The sequence below is a fragment of the Danio aesculapii genome, chromosome 1 (assembly GCF_903798145.1).
Source record: "Danio aesculapii chromosome 1, fDanAes4.1, whole genome shotgun sequence".
NCBI lineage: Eukaryota > Metazoa > Chordata > Actinopteri > Cypriniformes > Danionidae > Danio > Danio aesculapii.
In genome coordinates, this window is record NC_079435.1 from 14017682 (window position 1) to 14040521 (window position 22840).

Below are 22840 nucleotides of genomic sequence, written 5' to 3' on the forward strand. Positions count from 1 at the left end.
CATGTGGTCTCCCATCCAGGTCCCATTCAGTGGGCGACCATGAGAGAGGTACTGGTTTGCCAGTGCTTTCATTTTTGCATCTCGTTTTGTATATTAAATACAAAAATAAACCACTGGAGGTGAGGAAACAACTTTTGGAGGAGCAAAATAAAGATTTAATCAGGATGATAAATGCATCACATTAGGAGTGTGTACATTTGGCTTGACATACAAAAATATATGCATAGATAAATGATAAATAATTGGACAAATAAATAATGTACAATTGATAGCATTCATAATTAAAAACAGTCAAAAGCATTTCACATGTTAACTCAATTACAAAAAACTTTAAAGAGAGATTTAAAGGGAATTTATTATATAAATATACCTATTTATATTAATCTGTCATATATATATATATATATATATATATATATATATATATATATATATATATATATATATATATATATATATATATATATATATCAGATGTGTATGAAAATGTGCATAGAGTCCAATTGAAGCTTGTCCACCATGAGATGCTCACTGTAGCTGATTCTCTTCTTTCTGAGTAAAATAAATTAAATGAATAAAATTCCAGTCATTACAATGCTGCAAAACATCACTGACATTGAAAAGCCGTTATAATATCACATAAGTGTAAACCTGACCTGAGAAACTAGATTGTAAGACTCAAGCAGAACATGGCGATTGCCACTAGATGACTCCAGTGTTCAGAAAAACACAAATTAAAATGCGTTTCAAAGGTCAAAGGGACCCTCGGGGCCTGTCAGTTTTTTTATCAGCACAAACACTCTTACCAATGATCAACAAGGACAGCTAGAAAGCAGAGTTAATGAAATACACTAACCATCCAATCAGAATAAAGTTCAGCTGCCACCTCGTAATGTAATTGCACTCTCAAATCTCCTTTGCTCACACCCAGTGACTAGTTACCCATGAATGTTTGATCAGCTACTTAGTCAGATTATTAGCAGAATTTGCCAGATCTGTACAGCCTAAAAATAGAATTGGAATAAATATACTATCTTCTATAATATTGTAGTAATATTAATGATAATAATAATAATAATATGCCTTTTTTGACTTAAATTATAGTTGTTTTTCCTTGCGATGTTCACATTTTTTCTATTGTGATGTTTACATTTGTTCTAATGTTATAAGTTTTAACACAATAGTAATATTATTATTATTTAATATTTTTTTCTTGTAAAAACACCAAAACATTAGCAATGGTTTAAATTAAGAATATTGTCTGATCTTTAATGAGAATTTGACACTGAAATGAATACCCTTAGTTTCCAAACAAAATTAAATATCGCAAAATCAAGCTGTTCTTTGTTTTTATTATCTTTATTATTATATCAAACTATTAATAAATACAAATCATTTGGATTTTGTGAATGACAGCTTATCTCAACTGAATTCCATGCTAATTTAAAGGTAATTTCAGTAAAAAATATATACTTTACCTCCATTTGTTCTTGAATCCACGTGAGAGCTTCACTTATGCTAGTGTAAATTCCTGGTTTGTTTACTTTTCCACAGTTTTCATCCCAGCTGCCTGTCCCGACCAGTGTCCACCCGGACCCCTGACAGGCCAGCGGCCCTCCACTGTCCCCCTACACACACAAGACCACTGCTATAGTACGCTGAAAATAATAACTTTTCATTTTCATTCGGCTTAGTCCCTTATTTATCAGGGGTGGCCACAGCGGAATGAACCACCAACTATTCCAGCATATATTTTATGCAGCTGATGCTCCTCCGGCCGTGACCCTGTACTGGGAAACACCCATACATTCTCACATTCACACACACACACACATACACTACGGCCAATTTTGCTTACCCAATTTACCTATATACTGCATTTTGGACTGTCAGGTAAAAAATAACTTGTTACTGTTAAACAAATTAAGTTTTTTTCTGAATGTATTACAGTTGTAATAACGTAATTCTTTTAGATGCGACATGATGAAGTAATTTGTTTAAGATGATCCATTTTTTGTCAGTATAGATTATTGTGACGATACACAAATGCAGTACCTGACATGTCCCAACACCCTTCAAAAATCCTGTGCAGACGTTCCAGTTTGTCAGACCCAGTTTCTTGCATTGTTTGTTAGACAGTAAAGGGACCTGAGCGACATGTAGAGACACACTGGTCTCTCCTGTAACACACAAGTACAATCAGAAATTATATAACAGTGCAGTCCTTCTAATGTCTTCAGAACTGCCAAAAGTCTTTACCAGAAGCATTAGTGTTTACATCTTTTAAATGCCCTTAAAAGTTGGAACCACACTCACCACCGTCCACTGTGGCTCCCCAGCCTGAGATCAGACACATCTGTCCATTCTTAAAGCTCTCGCCGTAATTAGGCAAACAGATGGGGGCGATTTGATCTGGGAACAGAGAAAAAGGAGATCAACTCTACTAAATCTGCTCTGTTATTTAAGTTAAGTAAAAAAAAAGCAGATTCTTACCATTGAAAGTCAGAGGTAGTGCAAGCTTTATTAGTGCAATGTCATAGCTGAAGCTTTTTGACCTGAAGTTGGCATGGTAGATGATTTTCTCCACAGAATGAGCTTCAGCTTTACTCAGCGGCAGGTTTATCAACCCAGCATACACATCCCATAATACTGGCTGCGCGAATCTTTGGACAAAAATATATTCACATGTAAGCAGTGGAACTAGACTGCAACATAACTCAGTCCAGACGAGCCAAGAGCCAGTATAAACTACACTGGAGCAGAATCATATCAGCTTAAACCAAACTTGAATTACTGAGTCTGGATCAAGGGAAAACTAGAATAAACCAGTATGGACTGGTACCACATCAGGATTAAAATAGCCCAGGTCATCAGCATAAATCACTATAAACTAGTTAACTAGTCTGGACAGGAAAAAACAGCCTGGAATGATATCAGACCCTCTTAAACTGGTATAGACCACCACAGCACCAGTATTTATCAATCCGGACTAGTACCAGACCATCTAAAACTAGTCTGGACCACCACAGAGTCAGTATTAACCAATCTGAACCAGTACCAGATCATCATATTCCAGCCTGGAACTGCACAGAACCAGTATTTATCAATCTAGACCAGTACAGGAACTTCACAAACCAGTGTGGAACTGTAAAGAACTAGTATTTATCAAATTTGGACCAGTACTAGACCATCATAAACTAGTCTGGACTTCCACAGAACCAGTATTAACCAATCTGGACTGCTACCAGGCCATTACAAACCAGTCTGGACCTGCACAGAACCAGTATTAATCATTCTCTACCAGTACCAGACCATCATAAACCAGTTTGGACCTGCACAGAATCAGAATTATTCAATCTGGACCAGTACCAGACCATCACATACGGGTCTGGACCACCACAGAACCAGTATTTACCAATTTGAACCAGTACCAGACCATCACAAACCAGTCTAGGTCTGCACAGAACCAGAATTAATCAATCTGGACCAGTACCGAACCATCATAAATCAGTCTGGAACTGCACAGAAAAAGTGTTTTTCAATCTGGACCAGTACCAGACCGTTAAAAACCAGTCTGAACCTGCACAGAACAAGTATTTATCAATCTGGACCAATACCTGAACATCACAAACCAGTCTGGACCACCACAGAACCAGTGTTAACCTACTGTATCTGAACCAGTAACAGACCATCAAAAACTAGTCTAAACCTACACAGAACCATAATTAATCGATCTGGACAAGTACCACACCATCATAAACCAGTCTGGACCTGCACAGAACCAGAATTATTCAATCTGGACCAGTACCTAACCATTACAAACCAGTCTGGACCACCACAGAACCAAAATTAACCAATCTAGACCAGTACCAGACCATCAAAAACGGATCTGGACCACCACAGAACCAGTAATAACCAATCCGGACCAGTACCAGACCATTATAAACCAGTCTGAGCCTGCACAGAACCAGAATTAATCAACCTGGACCAGAACCGAACCATCATAAACCAGTCTGGAACTGCACAGAAACAGTATTTATCAATCTGGACCAGTACCAGACCATCACAAACCAGTCTAACCACCACAAAACCAGTATTAACCAATGTGGACTATTACCAGCTCATCACAGACCAGTGTTGACTAGCACAAAGCCTGTATAAACCAGTATGTATCAAACCCTGACTAGCGTAAAAGCTAGATAAAACAGAAGCAGTGTATCACAGTCTGAAAAAAGCAATAAAAACTAACATGTACCAGTACCAGACCACCATAAATCAGATTGGACCATCTTAGTACCAGAGTTAAACCACTTTTGATCAGTATCAGACTATCATCGGGCTAGCATAAAAGTCTAAGCTAGTGCTAGAAAGTGGTCTAGCAGCGGCTCATACTCACCCGAACACACAGTGTGCAGCAGTGAGTATCCAGCTCTCACTGATGATGGATCCTCCACAAAGATACTGGTTCTGGTAATGAAGGCTGACCTGCCACGGGACCTGGCCAGACTTCGACACATTCCCTCCCACAATACGACTGCTTATCGCCGACCTGAAGCCGCACGCTACACAACAACACACACACACCAGATCTGAGTGAGAAACTTGCGGACACAATGCAAACGACACTACCGGCGTCTTATCTTTCAGTGTGGTCAATTAGAGACTGGTAATTGTGGTGTTTTCAATTTTACACGAGTAAAATTCAATGACAAGCTTTATGTTGGCATGACAAGGCAGCAAGAATTAGAATGTTGCTAGCGTGTTTTAACATGTTTTTAGCATGTTAGCATATTTTTAGCATTTATGAGTTTGCTACTTTATCAGTTAGTATATTTCTTGCGACAATTAGCATGTTGGTAGTATGTTTCTAATGTTTTTACTTTATGAGATGATGTAGTCGCTAGGTTTTGCTAGTTAAACTAGATACTGTAGATAAACAATAGGATTAGATAGGATTTTTTTGTAAATATCCTATTGTAAATATATAAAAATTCAACTTTTATTTCATAATGTGCCTTCCTAAACACTTCATTTAAACTTAAAATATGATTTTCTCTGTATATTTAATGTTTTAACCCTCTGATTCCAGATTATCCAAATTTGTCTTATCCTAACAAAGCATACGTCAATGGAAAGCTTAATTATTCAGCTGTCATGTGACCTCAATTTCCATAAATTGACACTCATGACTGGTTTTGTGGTCCTAGTTCACCGTAACTATTTGAATATCTTTTTTTTCACCATTTCAGAACATACAATATTTTGATGATAATTTTGGTTTTACATAAATGGTGGTTCTGATCAGTTAGAAAAGACATAGAATTAAACTTCAGATCAGCCTGAAGCTCTGGGCCAATTTTGGTGACTGTAGCTTTAAAGATCTAGAAGGAGATACATTTAGAAATTTGTGAAGTGTAAAGAGAATTTCGACATGTTGGCATTGTCGAACAAAATGACAATATTAATATCGGTATCCACTCACCTATACATTTGACAGCAGTCACTAAACCAGAATTGCAGTGGGTGTTTCTGGAAAGACAGAAGATACATTTTTAACGACACATCTTGTTTGTTTGTTTCTCTGTCAATTCAACAAGCTGTCTTCTCATTTCATTTCCCGGTGGAATCTAGATATCTCTTTTCTTTTTGTACAGAATTTTCTCTCAGAAATTCATCAGAAGGTATAAGATGTCTCGATCCTGACTGCGTTTCAGGTACCTGCAGACACTTCTTAATGTCAGTATGTCAGTAGAGACACTTCAAATTGTATTGAACAATATGTCATGTACTGCATCAGTCACTGGACTGATCTTACTTGACAGTCTTTGGCCTTGATGGATCGTCCTCAGGCCTGATTTTGACTTGAGGAAAAGAGTGTCTGAAATGCTCTTTTGTTTGTTAGCTACAGTGAAATTCACTATTAATGTCATGTAACATACAAACATTTTTGTAAAGTCTGTTATATAATGTAGTTTTAAAATATGTGCTATTTAGTTTAGACACACGTTATTGAAACGATTATCAATTATAATATCAATATTCACAAGAGAAAAAAAGACATTTTGATCCATTTAAGAAATCTGGTCATCTTAATTTAATAAGGAATATTCTATTTCAGATGCTGTACTTATTTTTTTAGTTCACCCATAAATGAAAGTTTCCTCATTGTTTACTCTCCCTGTGTGGTTTTAAAACTTATCTGTTGAACACACACAAAAAAAGATATTTGGAAGAATGCTTGTTGCTGGGACCCTTAAACGTCCATAGCAGGGGGGAAAACACACTGGAACACAATGATCCTATCAAACAACATTTTTCAAAACATCTTTTTTTTTTAACAGAAAAAAAAAAGAAATTCAAACAGGTTTGGAACATGTGAAGGGTGAGAAGATCACAACAGAATTTTCGTTTTTAACTAAAATATCCCTTTAATGATTTTTATCCCCAACTGCCTTCCATACATTTCTATGGAAGCCCGTTTCTGCCACTGAATAATAAAAGAATAAAATAAAAGATTTTTTTTAAATTATAAAGTCAGAACTGAGTTATAAAGTCAGAATTCCAATTTATAAAGTCGCAATTCCAAGTTATAAAGTCGCAATTCCGAGTTATAAAGTCAGAATTCTCGAATTCTGAGTTATAAAGTCAGAATTCTGACTTATAAAGTCGCAATTCCGAGTTATAAAGTCGCAGTTCTGAGTTATAAAATCGCAATTCTGAGTTATAGTCACAATTCTGAGTAATAAAGTCAGAATTCTGTTATAAAGTCGCAATTCCAAGTAATAAAGTCAGAATTCCCGAATTCTAATTATGAAGTCGCAATTCTGAGTTATGAAGTCAGAATTACAAGTTATAAAGTGGCAATTCTGGGTTATAAAGTCAGAATTCTGAGTTATAAAGTGGCAATTTCGAGTTATAAAATCGCAATTCTGAGTTATAAAGTCGCAATTCTGAGTAATAAAGTCAGAATTCTGTTATAAAGTCACAATTCCAAGTAATAAAGTCAGAATACCCGAATTCTGAGTTATAAAGTCAGAATTCTGACTTATAATGTCGCAATTCCGAGTTATAAAAACGCAATTCTGAGTTATAAAGTCGCAATTCTGAGTAATAAAGTCAGAATTCCCGAATTCTGAGTTATAAAGTCGCAATTCCGAGTTATGAAGTCAGAATTACAAGTTATAAAGTGGCAATTCTGGGTTATAAAGTGGCAATTTCGAGTTATAAAGTCAGAAATCTGACTTTTGAATTTCTTTAATTTAATTATTTTTTATTATTATTCAATGGCGGGAACGGGCTTCAATACATTTCACTCATAAATGAAGAAGAAAAAAAAGACTCGGTTCAGCCATCCTATTCAAATTTAGATATGAGCGATTTTTGGATGACTCGTGAAAAGAACCTGTTCATATGAGTCGTTGTTTTGGCGCGTTATATTCCGGTAAGCGTATAAATAAAAAGTTTACCTAGCATATGAAGAGTTCTGGATCCTGAAGGTGTCATGAAGGTGTGTTTGGTTGATTTTAACAGCGACTAGATTGTTCTGGAAGACTTCTTCAATGGAGGAGATGGGTATGGCGGCAGAGCTCACGTAACTTCAGTCAAAGACAGGTAAACAAAAACACAACCATGTTAGCTTTTAGTAAGTCATTCAATGTCAGTTGGTACACTTCAACACGTAACCATACCTCATGAAAAATAACCATGGTTTTATTATAGTTAAAGAAGTGCAGTAACTATGTTTTTAGACAGATTGGTATTTATATAATCATAATTGTACTATATAAATACCATGGTTAAACTGTAGTGTAGTTTTATGGTTAACATGTGGGCCGTGGCTATATTAACCGTTTGTAGCGTCGTTGTTAAAAACGCGAGTGTTTTTGCCGGTTCTTACAATACTTTTGAACACTACTTCATCAAATACTACTTGAGCAATACTACTTTATCAAATAAAAGGTAAAATACAACAACAGTTTGTTTTGTTTGTAGTATAACCATAGTTATTTTTCGTAAAAAGTGCAATTGGACAAGAGCTCTGAATCCAGTATGAATTCAGTGTTTAATCAATATTAAAACTGCATGAAGTACTTTCACATTCACATCAAATTTTTAAGACAAAATCTCTGTCTTTTTTTATTCACTCTGTAAGCTCAAAGCGATTGACATGACCTGAAGTACTGTAATCAATCATTGTTTTTCAGTGCTAAAAAGTGTCATGATGCTAAACAAAATCTGCAGACCTCTAAAACTGAAAGACAGACAGAAGACGAAAGATGTTATTAAATGCAACATCTTGACCTAGTTGAGGTTAAACAGTGTTTCCAACCAATACGTTTTTTCCTTTCATTTAATGGCAGACTGATTTTAATTGGATTAACTATGCAGGTATAATGAGGCCACCGGCAACAGAGGCACATTATTATTCATAGACACCCACACAGTGTAAGGAAACACCACACACAAGGACAGTTTCACCATATTTCTGTGTTTAAAATGGGGAAATCCCTGCTTTGCCCTTGGAAATGAATTTTCCTTAAGTTGCAGATGTGGGGGGAGATGATGGCTGTTATTTAACAGAGATGAATAATTGCTGACCAAGGATGTGATTACGGAAAATATTGTCCTGATCTTTCACAACTGTCCCGCAGACATTGACGACTGCTACTGCAATTAGCAGAACTCTGAGACAATTGCAATAGATGCAAAAAGCGAGGTAAATTGTTAGTTAATGTATTCGTATTTTACTAAGCATGAATATATAAGATTACGATTATTAGGAATGCTCAGGATCAGGATTTTTGCAGCCAATACTGAGTACAGATTTCTTGTCATGGTGATCGGCCGATACTGCGTAGCGATTCTGATGCTTCAAGCTTTATAATGCATAAAGTAAGTTTTCCCTCTAAGTTTGATATAAGTGGAGATCTCTCCTTACCTAAGAGGTTAAATTAAGGATGCTCCATATAATCCCTTAAACGTGTCTCTTATAGCCATTTAGGTGTGAACATGTCATGGTCAGAAGCAGCTTTACAAAAAATAATATAACACAGATATAAAAATTGGTAAGAAAAATGACAAACAATGCAATTAGGAAACACTGCAAATGATGGAAGAAGTGTTCAACATGTCCTAATCACAAAGATGCACACCTATAAATCCATTACTTCTTTACTAAAAATAAACAGGCCTATAAACTACTGTTTATTGCAATAAGTATGTTACAGGTTATATTATTCAATATTCATGTTAAAAAATATTTTTGATGTTTTATTTATGTAATATTTCCAGCCAGGTTTTAATGTACATGCAATATTGTCAAAAACACACAAGTTCTTTCAGTTCTTATCTGTACAAAGGCCTAAATGCATGCAAGGTCATTCAAATAGTTTGATCATCTCCAACTTGTGATCGGTTCATCAGATCAGCTTGTACCAATTAAGTCATCAAAGGTGATTATCGGCCAATACCGATCTCTGGTCAATCGATCTGAGCATCTCTAAAGATTATTGAGCAATTCTATGCAAATGTCAACCTTGCCATGAAAAAAAATCAGGTTTTCACCAAAATAGCAAAACCGTTTCTGCGTTTTTTGTGGAAGCAAGTACTTTATAGTGTTTTAAAAAATACTCAAAAATGTTTCTGTTAATATGTTTTTAACAATTATATTTGATTTACCAAAATCACAGAAGTGCCAATTTCATATCTGTCACGTCCATAAAGACACTTTTTCCTCATAAATGCAAAAAATCTCAAGTAACATGAAATCAATCATGCTTGTTCGATAGAGAGACAACTCTTATTCTTTTGATTAGCTTCGTTTCTTTTGGGTTATGCAGTTTAATTCATACTGCAAACTCTCTAACTTTTTTGGTCACATCCATAATGCATGATTACTTTCCTCATTTAAAATAATTTTTTTTTTACAGATTGATATTTTTTTGCTCCCGTAACGCTGTTGTTTTGGAAAATATAAACAGATGTTTCAATATAATGTTAGCATATAATTTCTCTGGGAATTTGTGTGTTAAGATTTTACTGCAAATGTCACATCCATATTGCTGGAATTGCTCTTTTATTAAATATACTCTCTTATTTTTTGTATTTATTCTTGATTTCTACACCCGGAACAGTCATAGAAATCAATGCAATCCTAAAATGGAAATCATACATTTATGCCAAACTCTGAAATATTTTACTGATTTGAAACTTTGAGTAATTTTTTCACCCCTCATTCTTAATCCTTATTCAGTCCTATATATTCACTGGTGTTTGCGTCGTGTAATTGAGGCCATATTTTTATGTTCATAATGCTGATGAAACTACAAAAAAGTTATTTAAAATGTGAATTTTATTGATTTACTTATATAGAATAATAATGAGATGAAAAAAGGGTCCCCTGGCCTTTAAAAAATAGTATATCTGATTTTTACAACAGGAAAAGTCAAATAAACAGTAATGAAAAAAAATCTCAAAAATGACAACTTTTAAAAAGCTTTAAGTTGCTAAATATTTTGTGTGTATATATATATATATATATATATATATATATATATATATATATATATATATATATATATATATATATATATTTAAATCCCTGCCCTTAATAAATCACAGTAAATTACGAACAACTAGAGAAATCCTATAAGTTCAGTGTAGAACACTATAATAGTTTGTACCTGCTGTATCCCAGTTGTTTGCAGGCTAAAGTGCTCAGTTGAGAATCCCAGCCCTCAGAGCACACCGTCCTCCATAAGCCCCTGCCGAAGACCTGCAGCACTGAGTGACTGCCACTCACTCGCACTGAAACACACATGAACACTGAGTTGTCACACACTAGTCACGTCCAGTCATTTTGAATGATATGCTTATGAAATGTATATAAACTGGTCAAATACACAGTTGAAGTCAGAATTATTAGCCTCCCTGTATTTTGACTAAAATGCAGCTTAAAGTGCAGTTTAAAGGCTTAACTAGGGCAAGTTAGGGTAATTAGGTAAGTCATTGTATAACAGTGGTTTGATCTGTAGACAATCAAAAAAGAATTACTAACAATATTGACCTTAAATGGGTTTAAAAAAATTAAAAACTGCTTTTATTCTAGCTGAAATAAAACAAATAAGACTTTCTCCAGAAAAGAAAATATTATAGGAAATACTGTGAAAAATCCCTTGCTCTGTTCAACATCATTTGGGAAATATTTGAAAAAGAAAAGAAAAAATCAGAGGAGGGCTTATCATTTTGACTTCTACTGTGTATATATTGGACATGCATCACTCAGGAGATACCATATTGATTTTAGTCAGAAAGAGATGAACAGTCTTCACCCACCGCAGTTGAGTTCATCTTCTCCATCTCTACAGTCCTGGACTCCATCACACACAGCGTTTCTGCTGATACACTGAACTGACGACACACATTGAAACTTCCCTGAGCAGCTCTTCAGACCCACTGGAGGAAAACACACACACTGATTCATGTTTCTGTCTTTGTGGGAACTCACAATTGAATTGTAATTGTCTCTATCCACTATACCTAACCCTATTCTCAGAAATATTTCATCCGTTGCAGGCATTCAAGCTTAGAGAATCTTCAGTTCTTGACTCATTTTGATTCAGACTATAATTGTTGAAAACTGTAAACTTGCTCTGATTGGATTGTTTGAATCAGTCAGTCAATAGGTGCGTTCGACTTCACGCAGCGCAGATCGATCGAAGTCTGTCTTAAAGCGGTGCATGCTGGTTAGAAATTTTGTCCGGATTGATGCTGCGCCGATGCCACGTGACTGTCACATGTGGCATCAAAGTACCGCGACAGCGCTCTGAGATCAGATGACTGATTCAGACCATGCAGCATCTAAAGAGCGACTGCACGAGCTCTGATGACGACACCGATGTTACACGATTGGCCGAGTTCACCGCATGACAACAACCACGTGTGTTTTAGGTTTATTATTGGACAACTTCCGATTCTGAAGTTTTAAAACAAACAGTTCACTTTTCATCCCCTCTCTATCTTGTACACATCAAGCTTATTAAAAGACTACAAATATTTTACTGCAGTAATCGTGTTTTGTTAAATAATCTGATTATAAAGGCTAGATTGTTTGCACAGGCTTATTTTCAACATTTTTTTACAGACTATATACTGCATTTTGCTCAATGAACGATTTAAATGTTATATTTTAGTAAATAACCTAAATGTCAACTCAAACACGTCTTACAGACTTAATAAAATAATATAAAATAATTATAATCATTGATCCTGCCACCCTAAAGGTTTCAAATTACGTTAAAGAACTATTTTATTAAATAATTCTAAAATGATTTTTAGGACTGAAAAATATATATATTTTATTTCCTGTCTAGCCGTTTGTACCTGGTCTTTCTGGGAAACTTCTACTTAAAGTGTAGCATAGAGGTAAAGTTGGTTTTATATTCGGATATTCAGACATTCTCCTTAATAGTATAATTTCAGAAAAGTATTCTTTGCAAATTATAAATAGGAAAATCATATTAGCAACAAATGACCATCAAAGTACAACATTGTTTATAGTGAATTAGATAGTGTGAATGTTGTTTAGAAGTCATACTTGCATGCTAATTCCGATCGAATATTCAAAGTAACATGATAAACAATATAGGGACTTCTAAATGAACGAATATAAAACCAACTTTACCTCTGTAAGTGTAGCTCACTTGTTTTAGGAATGTCCTTTTGTTCAGTCTTTTTGGATTAAAGTGCATTTTAATAAATGCTTTCATTATCTAAAATAATCTTAATCACTGTTTAAGACTTCATCAAAACACCTTGTTTTGGGTTTTACATTAATATATATTGTAAAGTTTTATATCTATAAATGTAAATAAATCTAAACCCCTTTTTAGCATATTCAAATAAGAAGTATTAACCTAGAGCAGGGATGGGCAAACTCGATCCTGTAGGGCCGGTGTCCCTGCATAGTTTTGCACCCACCCTAATCAAACACACATGTTTGTAGCTTTCTAGTAATCTTGAAGACACTAATTAGGGTGTTCAGGTGTGTTTGATAGTGTTGGTGCAAAACTCTGCAGGGACACCGGCCCTCGAGGATCGAGTTTGCCCATGCCTGGCCTAGAGTGATGTTTAAACTGAGAATTTGTGCTTATTGCTTTGTATGTACTAGACCTGTTCGTTTTTATGTTTAGATTACCCTCTATTTTCCCCTTATTTCTCTCATTAGTTTGTTATATATTTAATTCATAATTGCCTTGTTGCTTAAAAATGAACTATAGTTTGTAGAGACGCTATTCTGTTTTATTTGTAAATCTTTTGTTGTTATAAATAAAAACAAATAAAAAAAATTATGATGACACCATGTGATCAGTCATCATGACTGCAGCAACTTTGAGCCTCGAAGTGTCCAGCTGTCCGGCTTGACGGCTCTGTTTTTAACTCCGCCACCACCTGAGCTAATCTCGTTGATCACCGGCTGCAGCTGTGCTTCATGTCGAACACACCTATTACCTGGAGACTCACTCTAACCGAATCACTTGAATCAGTGAATCTTCAACTGGAGACTCTCTCTGATCAGATCATTTGAATAATCAGTGAATCGTTAAATGGAGACTCACTCTGACCAAATCATTTGAATCAGTGAATTGTTAAATAAAGACTCGCTTAAACCAAATTTTTGAATCAGTGAATCTTTAACTGGAGACTCTCACTGATCAGATCGTTTGAACAATCAGAGAATTGTTAAATGGAGACTCGCTCTGACCAAATCATTTGAATAATCAGTGAATCGTTAAATGGAGACTCGCTCTGACCAAATCATTTGAATAATCAGTGAATCGTTAAATGGAGACTCGCTCTGACCAAATCATTTGAATAATCAGTGAATCGTTAAATGGTGACTCACTCTGACCCAAATCATTTGAATAATCAGTGAGTCGTTAAATGGTGACTCACTCTTGACGCAAGGTCGTGCGTCAAGTTTTGCAGGTCGCTGCATTGCAAAGTTCAAGCTTGGTGATCTCTGACTTGTGAAATCACTTGACTGCTTGAGACCAATCGAGAATCAAAACATGACCTCTCTGTACAGAAATTTAAAGCAAGGAGCAATTGCTTGATTTTTTTAAATGTCTAATCATCTTATTTAATCCTGCCCCTTTCACAGCGCCGTACAACAGAATTTCGCAAGCTTAAACTCTAGTGTGACTGCGGCATTACTCTAAACTAAATCATTTGAATCAGTGAATCTTTAACTGGAGACTCGCTTTGATCAGATCATTTGTAAAATCAGTGAATCGTTAAATGAAGACTCACTCTGACCAAATCATTTAATTCAGTGAATCTTCAACTGGAGACTCTCTTATTAGAGCATTTGAATCAGTGAATCGTTAAATGGAGATTCGCTCTGACCAGATCATTTGAATCAGTGAATCGTTAAATTGAGATTCAATCTGACCAAATCATTTGAATCAGTGAATCGTTAAATGGAGATTCGATCTGACCAAATCATTTGAAACAGTTAATCAAAATCTAGAGTTTCTCAAAAAGGATTATTTGAATCAGTGAATCGTTAACTGGAGACTCGCTCTGATCGGATTCTATGAATCAGTGGCTTGAGAACAAGTGTAATTTGATCAGTTTCATTCACAAATTAATTATTCAGTGTGATTTGGGCATGGTTATCAGGTTAACCCAGAACAATCCACTCGTTCCTGAGTCGGACACTCCTATTCCACTTCAGAGCAGCTCATCATTTCTTCAGTTCAAATAACGAGGAATATTAAGTTTTTATGAAATGTGGTTGAATAAGAAGTGTGGTATTCTAATTTAAAATGTAGTGAAGTAAATGTTCCCCCAAAAATACTTCAATAATGTATAGATACTGGAAAACTCTATGCATGTTTACTTTATTACTGTTTTTATCAACATTAAAAACAGTTGTATTGTTATCGTGATACTCAACGTCACATATCGCATATTTTCCCAGCATCGTCCAACCCTAACCCTGATACTAATACTTAATATTTTTATCACTGATCTAGGTTCTGGCTACCCATTCGGTCATAACTATAAGAAACTCACCTCCCAAACCTATTCCTAGAGTCAGAATCAAGACTATTAACAAGACCAAGACAATGAGCAGAGTCAGCAGTCTCCGAGACACATACGGCCAACACAAGGATTTCAGGTTTGACAGTTCCTCTCCTGAGACAACAAAGAGAGAAAGAATAAAGTCAGTCTGCTAAAGGCCAGAGCTGTCAGTGGAGCAAGACTGATTAGATTACATCCAACACCTCAGCTATCTGTCCTATAACTCTAGTGTAATCAGCCTTGTAAACCAACTTTTTTTTAGACAAAGTGACACCAGGAAAGCTTACTTTGCAGGAATGACTGTGGACAGTAGCTATGTCTCCATTCACCTATTTTTCTGCACATTTTGGAATGGCTCATAAACAAATGTTTAATGGAAATGCCCAATATGCGCACACATTTTTAAAATGCACACAAAAAAATGATTTATCCTATAAGAAAGAAATGCTCATCAACTACAATGGAAACACATTTACAGATTGGAATGCGCATCATAAAAGTGGGTTGACTTTTTTTTTTAAAGATCATGTGATGATAAAAATGGGCACAATGGGATGGGATTAACCAGCGGATCGACCACACTGTAAAGCATCTGAAATGTTGTTAAGGTCATTCTAAAATCCCTCAGCCAACGTCTATCATCAAAGCGGTTCAGTATTATTACCTTCCATTTTTTATTCTTCCAAAAAATGTGGTCCTGGCCTCCAAAAGCCATTGTGCCTCCATTGCATCGTGTGAGGTGCAAGTAATTTATTATATAAGAAAACAACCCACAGTGGCTTCCTCAACCACAGCAAACTTCAATTTTCTTTTTGATATTTGGCACCAGTTTATCAGGAAGTGACGATTTTGTTCTCTTTCACTCACTTGATGGAAACAGTGCTTCATTTGCAAATGATTAATGCTGTATTCCAGTTTTTTATGTAAGCTTAAGTCACATATTTGGATGGGAACATAGCTGCAAATGATGATTTGATGCTCAATAAACATATCTTATTATTATCATCAATGTTCAAAACAGTTGTTCTGCTTAATCATGTTGTGGGAACAGATTTTTCCAGATTTTTTTGTTCAAAAGAACATCTTTTATATTTGAAATATATGTATTTTTATAACAATATAAACATATTTAGCTCTGATAGTGAAAGTAAAATATCTTAAAGGGCCAGTTCACCCAAAAATAAAAAATGTACTCTCAAGAGTTTTCAAATCTTTATGAATTTAGTTTATGGTGGTGTTGTCAGATAAGATTTGCCACAGCCATATCACCCAGCAGGCCAAGACCGGTTACTCACTGAAGCTAAGCAGGACTGTGCCTGGTCAGTACCTGGATGGGAGAACACATGGGAAAACTAGGTTGCTATTGCTAGGCCAGCAGGTGTAAATGAAGGGAACACTATACTGTCAGTGAGCATCGTCTTTCGGATGAGATGTTAAAACGAGGTCCTGACTCTGGTCATTAAAAATCTCTTGGCACTTCTCGTAAAGACTAGGGGTGTGACCCCGGTGTCCTGGCCAAATTCACTCCATCGGCTCTTAGCAATCATGGCCTCCCAATCATCCCCATCCACTGAATTGGCTTTATCACTATCACTCCACTCCACCAATAGCTGGTATGTAGTGAGCGCACTGGCACCATTGTCCTGTGGCTGCCGTCGCATCATCCAAGTGGATGTTACACACTGGTGGTGGTGTGGAGAGACCCTCTTCATGATTGTGAAGAACTTTGGGTGCATGACTATACACAATAAATGCGCTTTGTACACATTACATTACAAGATATTTTGAAGAATGTTGAAAACCAGTAGCCTTCTACATCCATAGTAGGAAAAACAAATACCAATTTTCAGCATTCTTCAAAATATCTTCTTTTGTACTCAACAGAAGGAAACAAGGCTGAGGTTGAGCAAATGACGGCAGGACTTTCACCTTTGTGTGAATTATCCCTTTAAGTACTAATGATGAGATTAATGGCTGATGAATATATACACATTTAACACCTCAGCTCAACATCTCTGTCCTAATTTTACTTCGATAATAATGTCACACTAAGAAAACTTACCATCCAGGAAGGGCTGGACTTTGATGACGGGCACACCTGGACTTGGTGGGATCTGAATATTGTATATTTTATACACAGGCAGTGGAGCAGATGCCTCATTGGGCAGATCAATGGGCACATGAGGGTCCTGTGAGTCCGGGTCATAGAAGAGGCTGTTTTGACTGCCAAAGGCACTGAGATTGAAGGTGCTCGGGGTTTCGCATACAGGCAGATCCTCTTCTGTGACAGAGACCAGCTCAAGAGGGCCAGATTCAGTGCTGTCCTCTCCCAGTTCCTGAGGAGAGTCACCAAAAAACTAAATTAATTTCCATTTTTTAAAACCTTTTTTTTGCATTGAAATTAATTTAAAATGGCTGTAAATAAATCTAATCAATTTTATTATAAGACTGAAGCTATTATTTTTTTGATAAATTCTGAAAGAGAAAATATTTTGTCAAAACAAAGGGATACAATTTTCAAGTTTTTAGTGAACATTTTCAAGTTCACTATCATTTACTGTACCAATGATCATAGATGGCTATGCTGTCACTGCATAAGCATGCCGCAAAGAATGTGCCAAAATAAAATTAAATATAAAACAAATTATCAGGGGTTTGTTTTGTCAGATAAATTAAATTATTAAAGTGGGGAACTATGCTCACTATACTAAAAAACGAATGCTAATCAAAAAATATTATTGGTTATAAAACTGCTTTTTTTTCTTAAATATGTATTTATTTTTTTGTGTGATAAAATCCACAATCTTGCTCATATACAGTGCATCTGGAAAGTATTCATAGCGCTTCACTTTTTCCACATTTTTTATGTTACAACCTTATTCCAAAATAGATTAAATTCATTTATTTCCTCAAAATTCTACACACAATACCCCATAATGACAATGTGAAAAAAGAGTTTTTGATTGTAAATTTATTAAAAATAAAAAACCTGAAAAATCACATGTACAGAAGTATTCACAGCCTTTGCTCAATACTTTGTTGATGCACCTTTGGCAACAATTACAGCCTCAAGTCTTTTTGATTATAATGCCACAAGCTTGGCACTTTCCTCTTTGCAGTACCTCTCAAGCTCTATCATGTTGGATGGGAAGCGACGGTGTACAGCCATTTTCAGATCTCTCCAGAGATGTTCAATTGGATTTAGGTCTAGGCTCTGGCTGGGCCACTCAAGGACATTCACAGAGTTGTTGTAAAGCCACTCCATTGATATTTTGGCGGTGTACTTTGGGATATTGTCCTACTTGAAGATGAACCGTCACCCCAGTTTGAGGTCAAGAGCATCTGTTTTGTGAGAAGTGCTTCTCATATGATATGTGAACGACCCATACAGCTTTACTGTAGACATTTTCTCGAGCGAAAATGACTTTCTGTCATACACCACACCCACCAAAAGGGTACCCTTGGTAGTGGAAACGCAAGCCTGGTAAAGATGACCCGAACCGCACCGTACTTTACCAGTCAGTGTAAACGAGCCATTAGAGTCCTTCAGATGCCTTTTGGCAAATTCCAGGTGGGGAGTGGCTTCTGTTTGGCCACTCTACCATACAGGCCTGATCGGTGGATTGCTGCACAGATGATTGTCCTTTTGTAAGGTTCTCCTCTCTCCATAGTAGAACGCTGGAGCTCAGAAAGAGTGACCATCTTGTTATTGATCATCTCCCTGACTAAGGCCCTTCTACTGCGATCTCTCAGCTTAGATAGCCGGCCAGCTCTAGGAAGAGTCCTGGTGGTTCCAAACATCTTGCCCTTATGAATGATGGAGGCCACTGTGCTCATTGGAACTTTCAGAGCAGCAGAACTTTTTCTGTAACCTTCCCCAGCCTTGTGCCTCAAGACAATCCTGTCTCAGAGGTCTACAGACAATTCCTTTGTCTTCATGCTTGGTTTGTGCTTTGACATGCACTGTCAACCCTGGGACCTTATATAGACAGGTGTATGTCTTTACAAATCATGTCCAATCAACAGAATTTAGCACAGGTGAATTCCAGTTAAGCTGCTGAAACATCTCAAGAATGATCAGTGAAAACAGAATGTACCTGAGCTCAATTTAGAGCTTCACAGCAAAAGCTGTCAATTCTTCAGTACATGTGATTTTTCAGGTTTTTTATTTTAAATAAATTTGCAACAATTTCAAAAAATCTTTCTTCACATTGTCATAATGGGGTATTGTGTGTAGAATTGAGGAAATAAATTAATTTAATCCATTTTTGAATAAGGCTGTAACAAAACAATGTGGAAAAAGTGAAGCAATATAAAGACTTTCCGGATGCACTGTATGTGTGCCACTTTTCCTGCCAGGTGATCATTTTCTTTTGTCCTGAGCGGACGGTGACTGTCCATCCGCTATTCTGTTAGCCACGCCGAGATCAGTGACATCACCCAGCAACATTTTCTCTGTGTGTGAAAGCAGCAATATTTTCACGATTTGAAGCCGTTATCACCTCGAAAACATGCAGCTGAGCATTAAATCTGTAAAAATACCTGCGCCCATAACAGGCCTAAACAATTTAGAGTAACATTAGACAGTAATTTTCTGACGACCTGTTACCTGAGTTGGTTAATCTCAGTCACACACGCAGCTTGTTGTGACAAACCGATCCCATGCATGATGAAGAGCCGGAGAGGAACAGATACTGAGAACAGCAGTCAACATTTGAAGTGGATCTTCAGCTTTCATCAAAGTTACTCAAAAACTGTTCAAAAACAGCCATTCTTGTCCTAGGACAATTTTGGAAAAACTTTTTTGATCCACTTCAAATGTTGACTACTGTACATCTCGCTGCCTCGTGTAGGCTAATTTGACTCATTTTAATTCATTCATTCATTGTCCTTCGGCTTAGTCTCTACAGTATTTCAGAGGCTGCCACAATGGAATGAACCGCCAACTATTCCGACTTATGCTTTATGCAGCTGATGCTCTTACAGCTGCAACCCAGTACTGGGAAACACCCATACTCACTCATACACTATGGCCAATTTAGTTTATTCAATTCACCTGTAGTGCATGTCTTTAGACTGTGGGAAAAACCAAAGCACCCAGAGGAAACCCGCGGTAACACGGGTAAAATATACAAAGTATACATGCAACTATTTTAAGGTAAAGTTTTAAACAGTGGGAAATTACATGTTTTGTTAGTGTTCTTACAGTCTCAGAAAAAAGGTACATGGTGGTACAAATAAAGTTCCTTAGGGAACAGTTTTGTATCTTCGTAAAAGTTTTACCTTATATGGTACAGAAAAAACCTCTAATGAGACTGTTCTGTACCTTTTATGGTATAATTGAAGGTATATTGTTCTTATTAAAAGGTACATACGTGTTAGGTATTAGGTACAACTTCTTCATTATTACAATGTCTATGAAAAAAATAATACTGAAAAAGTAAAGTGATTGTATGAATAATTTCCATATTAAAATTATTATTATTATAAATCATTATTTAAAAGCACATGTTTAAAGAAACTCATAAACATTAATTATTAAGTTCTATAACACAAAACAACTGGTAAAACAAAACTATAGGGATTGTGAACTAAACATTTAAGGAATTTTAATAACCATTTGATAAGCATTTTCTGATAATTACAGTTTCATTATTGATATCTGCACCTTTTGGCATTTGCTTTCCACTACACACGTGAGCAGGCAAAAGTCCTGCATGCAAAGTGTTTATGCAGACATTTTAGTATTGTAAAAAGTCATCAAACATTGTGCATATCTCAGTACAATACTTTTGCATAATTCTATTTCTATTTTAAAATTATGTGAGTTAAATTAACCTTTAGATGATTACAAAGGTATTGTGTGAACATTGGAGAAAAAAGGGTTCTATACATGGGAGAATGTGTTTCTGTAACAATTTTGTAAAAAGTGTTGTGAAATGTTTCTAAAAAATAGATCTTTTGATTTATGTTAAAGTATTTTTAATTCTTTATTGTAAGTTGAAAAGGTGCATTTACACAAAAAAAGACTTTTTTAAAGCATTGTTTTTAAAAATTTACATTTATGTTTTTTAAAAGTTACATTTAAAAATGTTTTTGATGTTTTATATTAACCGAAAATAAATTGACACATTTTGGATACAACAAAAAGCCTTTAAATAGTTCTTGAAGGAACACATTTCACACTGTTAAGGTACAAAGTGTCTTGTCACTTTAGTGGTTCCTTCATGGATCAGATTTGATGAAGGTACACTATTGTATCTGCAGGTTTTAAAAACAAAGGAACATTTTAGTTTCCCATGGTACAAATCATGTCCTTAAAGGCACAAACTGCAATGGCACAAATTTGTTTCTTTGTCTTAAGATACAATTCTGTTTCATAAAAAGGTACTGCCACAGTGACAAGGGTTTGTACCATTTTTTTCTGAGAGTATGGACAGTTGAACGTGCTGGCCAGTTTGTTATTTGCCTAATAAATGACAATTTACTTTGCCTTAATAGGCCGTTTTTATTAAAGCATTTTTTTATTTAAAGCCTTAACAGATTCTTTTTTCCTTAATGATATATGATGTGATAAATGTGTATTTTAATAATACATATGAATACGTTCTTTTTAATATTACTTTATTCTAAATATTTAGGAAATATTTTTGGTACATGAAAAAGTGTGGTTATGATGACCACCCGACAAGTCCAGCTAAAAAAATTGTGCTTAAAAAGTCACTCAAATGCAGTATTTAAACCTCATTGTTAAAACGAAAATTAAGTGAATAACTGCAAAAAAGTCCACTTTTTGAGAAAAAAGATCCACCCCTTTCACCAGACTGGCTATAGACCTGTTTAAGATTCTAATATATTACTTATAAAGGTAACTTTGTAACTTTTAAAAGTAACACTGACCAAGATATATGCCATGTGTCGCGACAGACCCAGCAGGTCATCCTTGATATAATTTAACAGTCTCTGAAAAGCTCAAGGCCACCAGCAAACAGTCTTGACATGAAAAACAGCTCGTCCCGCTGTCTCACCTTCTCCTCTGGGCTTCCTCCTTCAGAAACGGGCTGCTCTGTCTCTCCTGCGGTCTGGGACGAATCCATGCCTCCTCTCATCTGCACTCCATCCCGGATAAATGAGGCCGCGGCGACAGAGATCCACTTAAGATGGAGAATCCAAGGCCCTCGGTCTGATTAATCCTCGTCAACCAAATGAAGAATGAAATGACCCCAAATGCAAGTAACTGGCTGTGAAATTAGCCTGGGAGGGAATGGAGAAATGAAGGGGCTAATTTGAAGGTGACTGAATGGAGAGCTGGAGAAGTGGCTTTCTGAGCAGCTTCATATCTTATTCCCCTCTCTCTCTCTCTCGCTCGCTCTCTCTCCCTCTCTCTCTCAAGTTTCAAATTCAAATGAGCTTTATTGGCATGACAATATATATTATATAAGAATTTATTTAATTAATAAAATAATATAGTGATAATATAATATTTATATACATGCATAAAGAAATCATTAGAAGTTTGATAAATACAATCTAATATGGTTATTATAAAGATAACGAAAGAGAAGAAAATTAATATTGATAGAAATATAATATACACAACTTTCTCAAATTCAAATGAGTTTTATTGACATTATAATCTATTATGTAATGTAAGGGTAAGACTTTATTTTGATGGCCCCTGTTGCACACTTTGTTGACTAAAAGTTGCATTGCAGCTACATGCCAATTACTTCTCATTTGAGTATTAGTAGAC

At 35.8% G+C, this 22840-nt stretch overlaps 1 protein-coding gene across 1 annotated transcript; it reads right to left on the bottom strand.

Annotated features, from left to right (window-relative positions):
• Window positions 1-469: 469 nt before the first annotated feature.
• On the bottom strand, window positions 470-22384 carry LOC130237158 (transmembrane protease serine 3). The gene is made up of 13 exons (XM_056468048.1): window positions 22116-22384; window positions 17150-17423; window positions 15079-15201; window positions 11335-11454; window positions 10683-10806; window positions 7467-7595; window positions 5483-5529; window positions 4397-4562; window positions 2494-2663; window positions 2317-2412; window positions 2056-2180; window positions 1479-1628; window positions 470-552 (listed from the first exon to the last, which is right to left on the bottom strand). Exons 1-13 carry the CDS (start codon window positions 22194-22196, stop codon window positions 529-531), a joined length of 1629 nt encoding a protein of 542 aa, XP_056324023.1. The 5' UTR covers window positions 22197-22384; the 3' UTR covers window positions 470-528.
• Window positions 22385-22840: the final 456 nt, after the last annotated feature.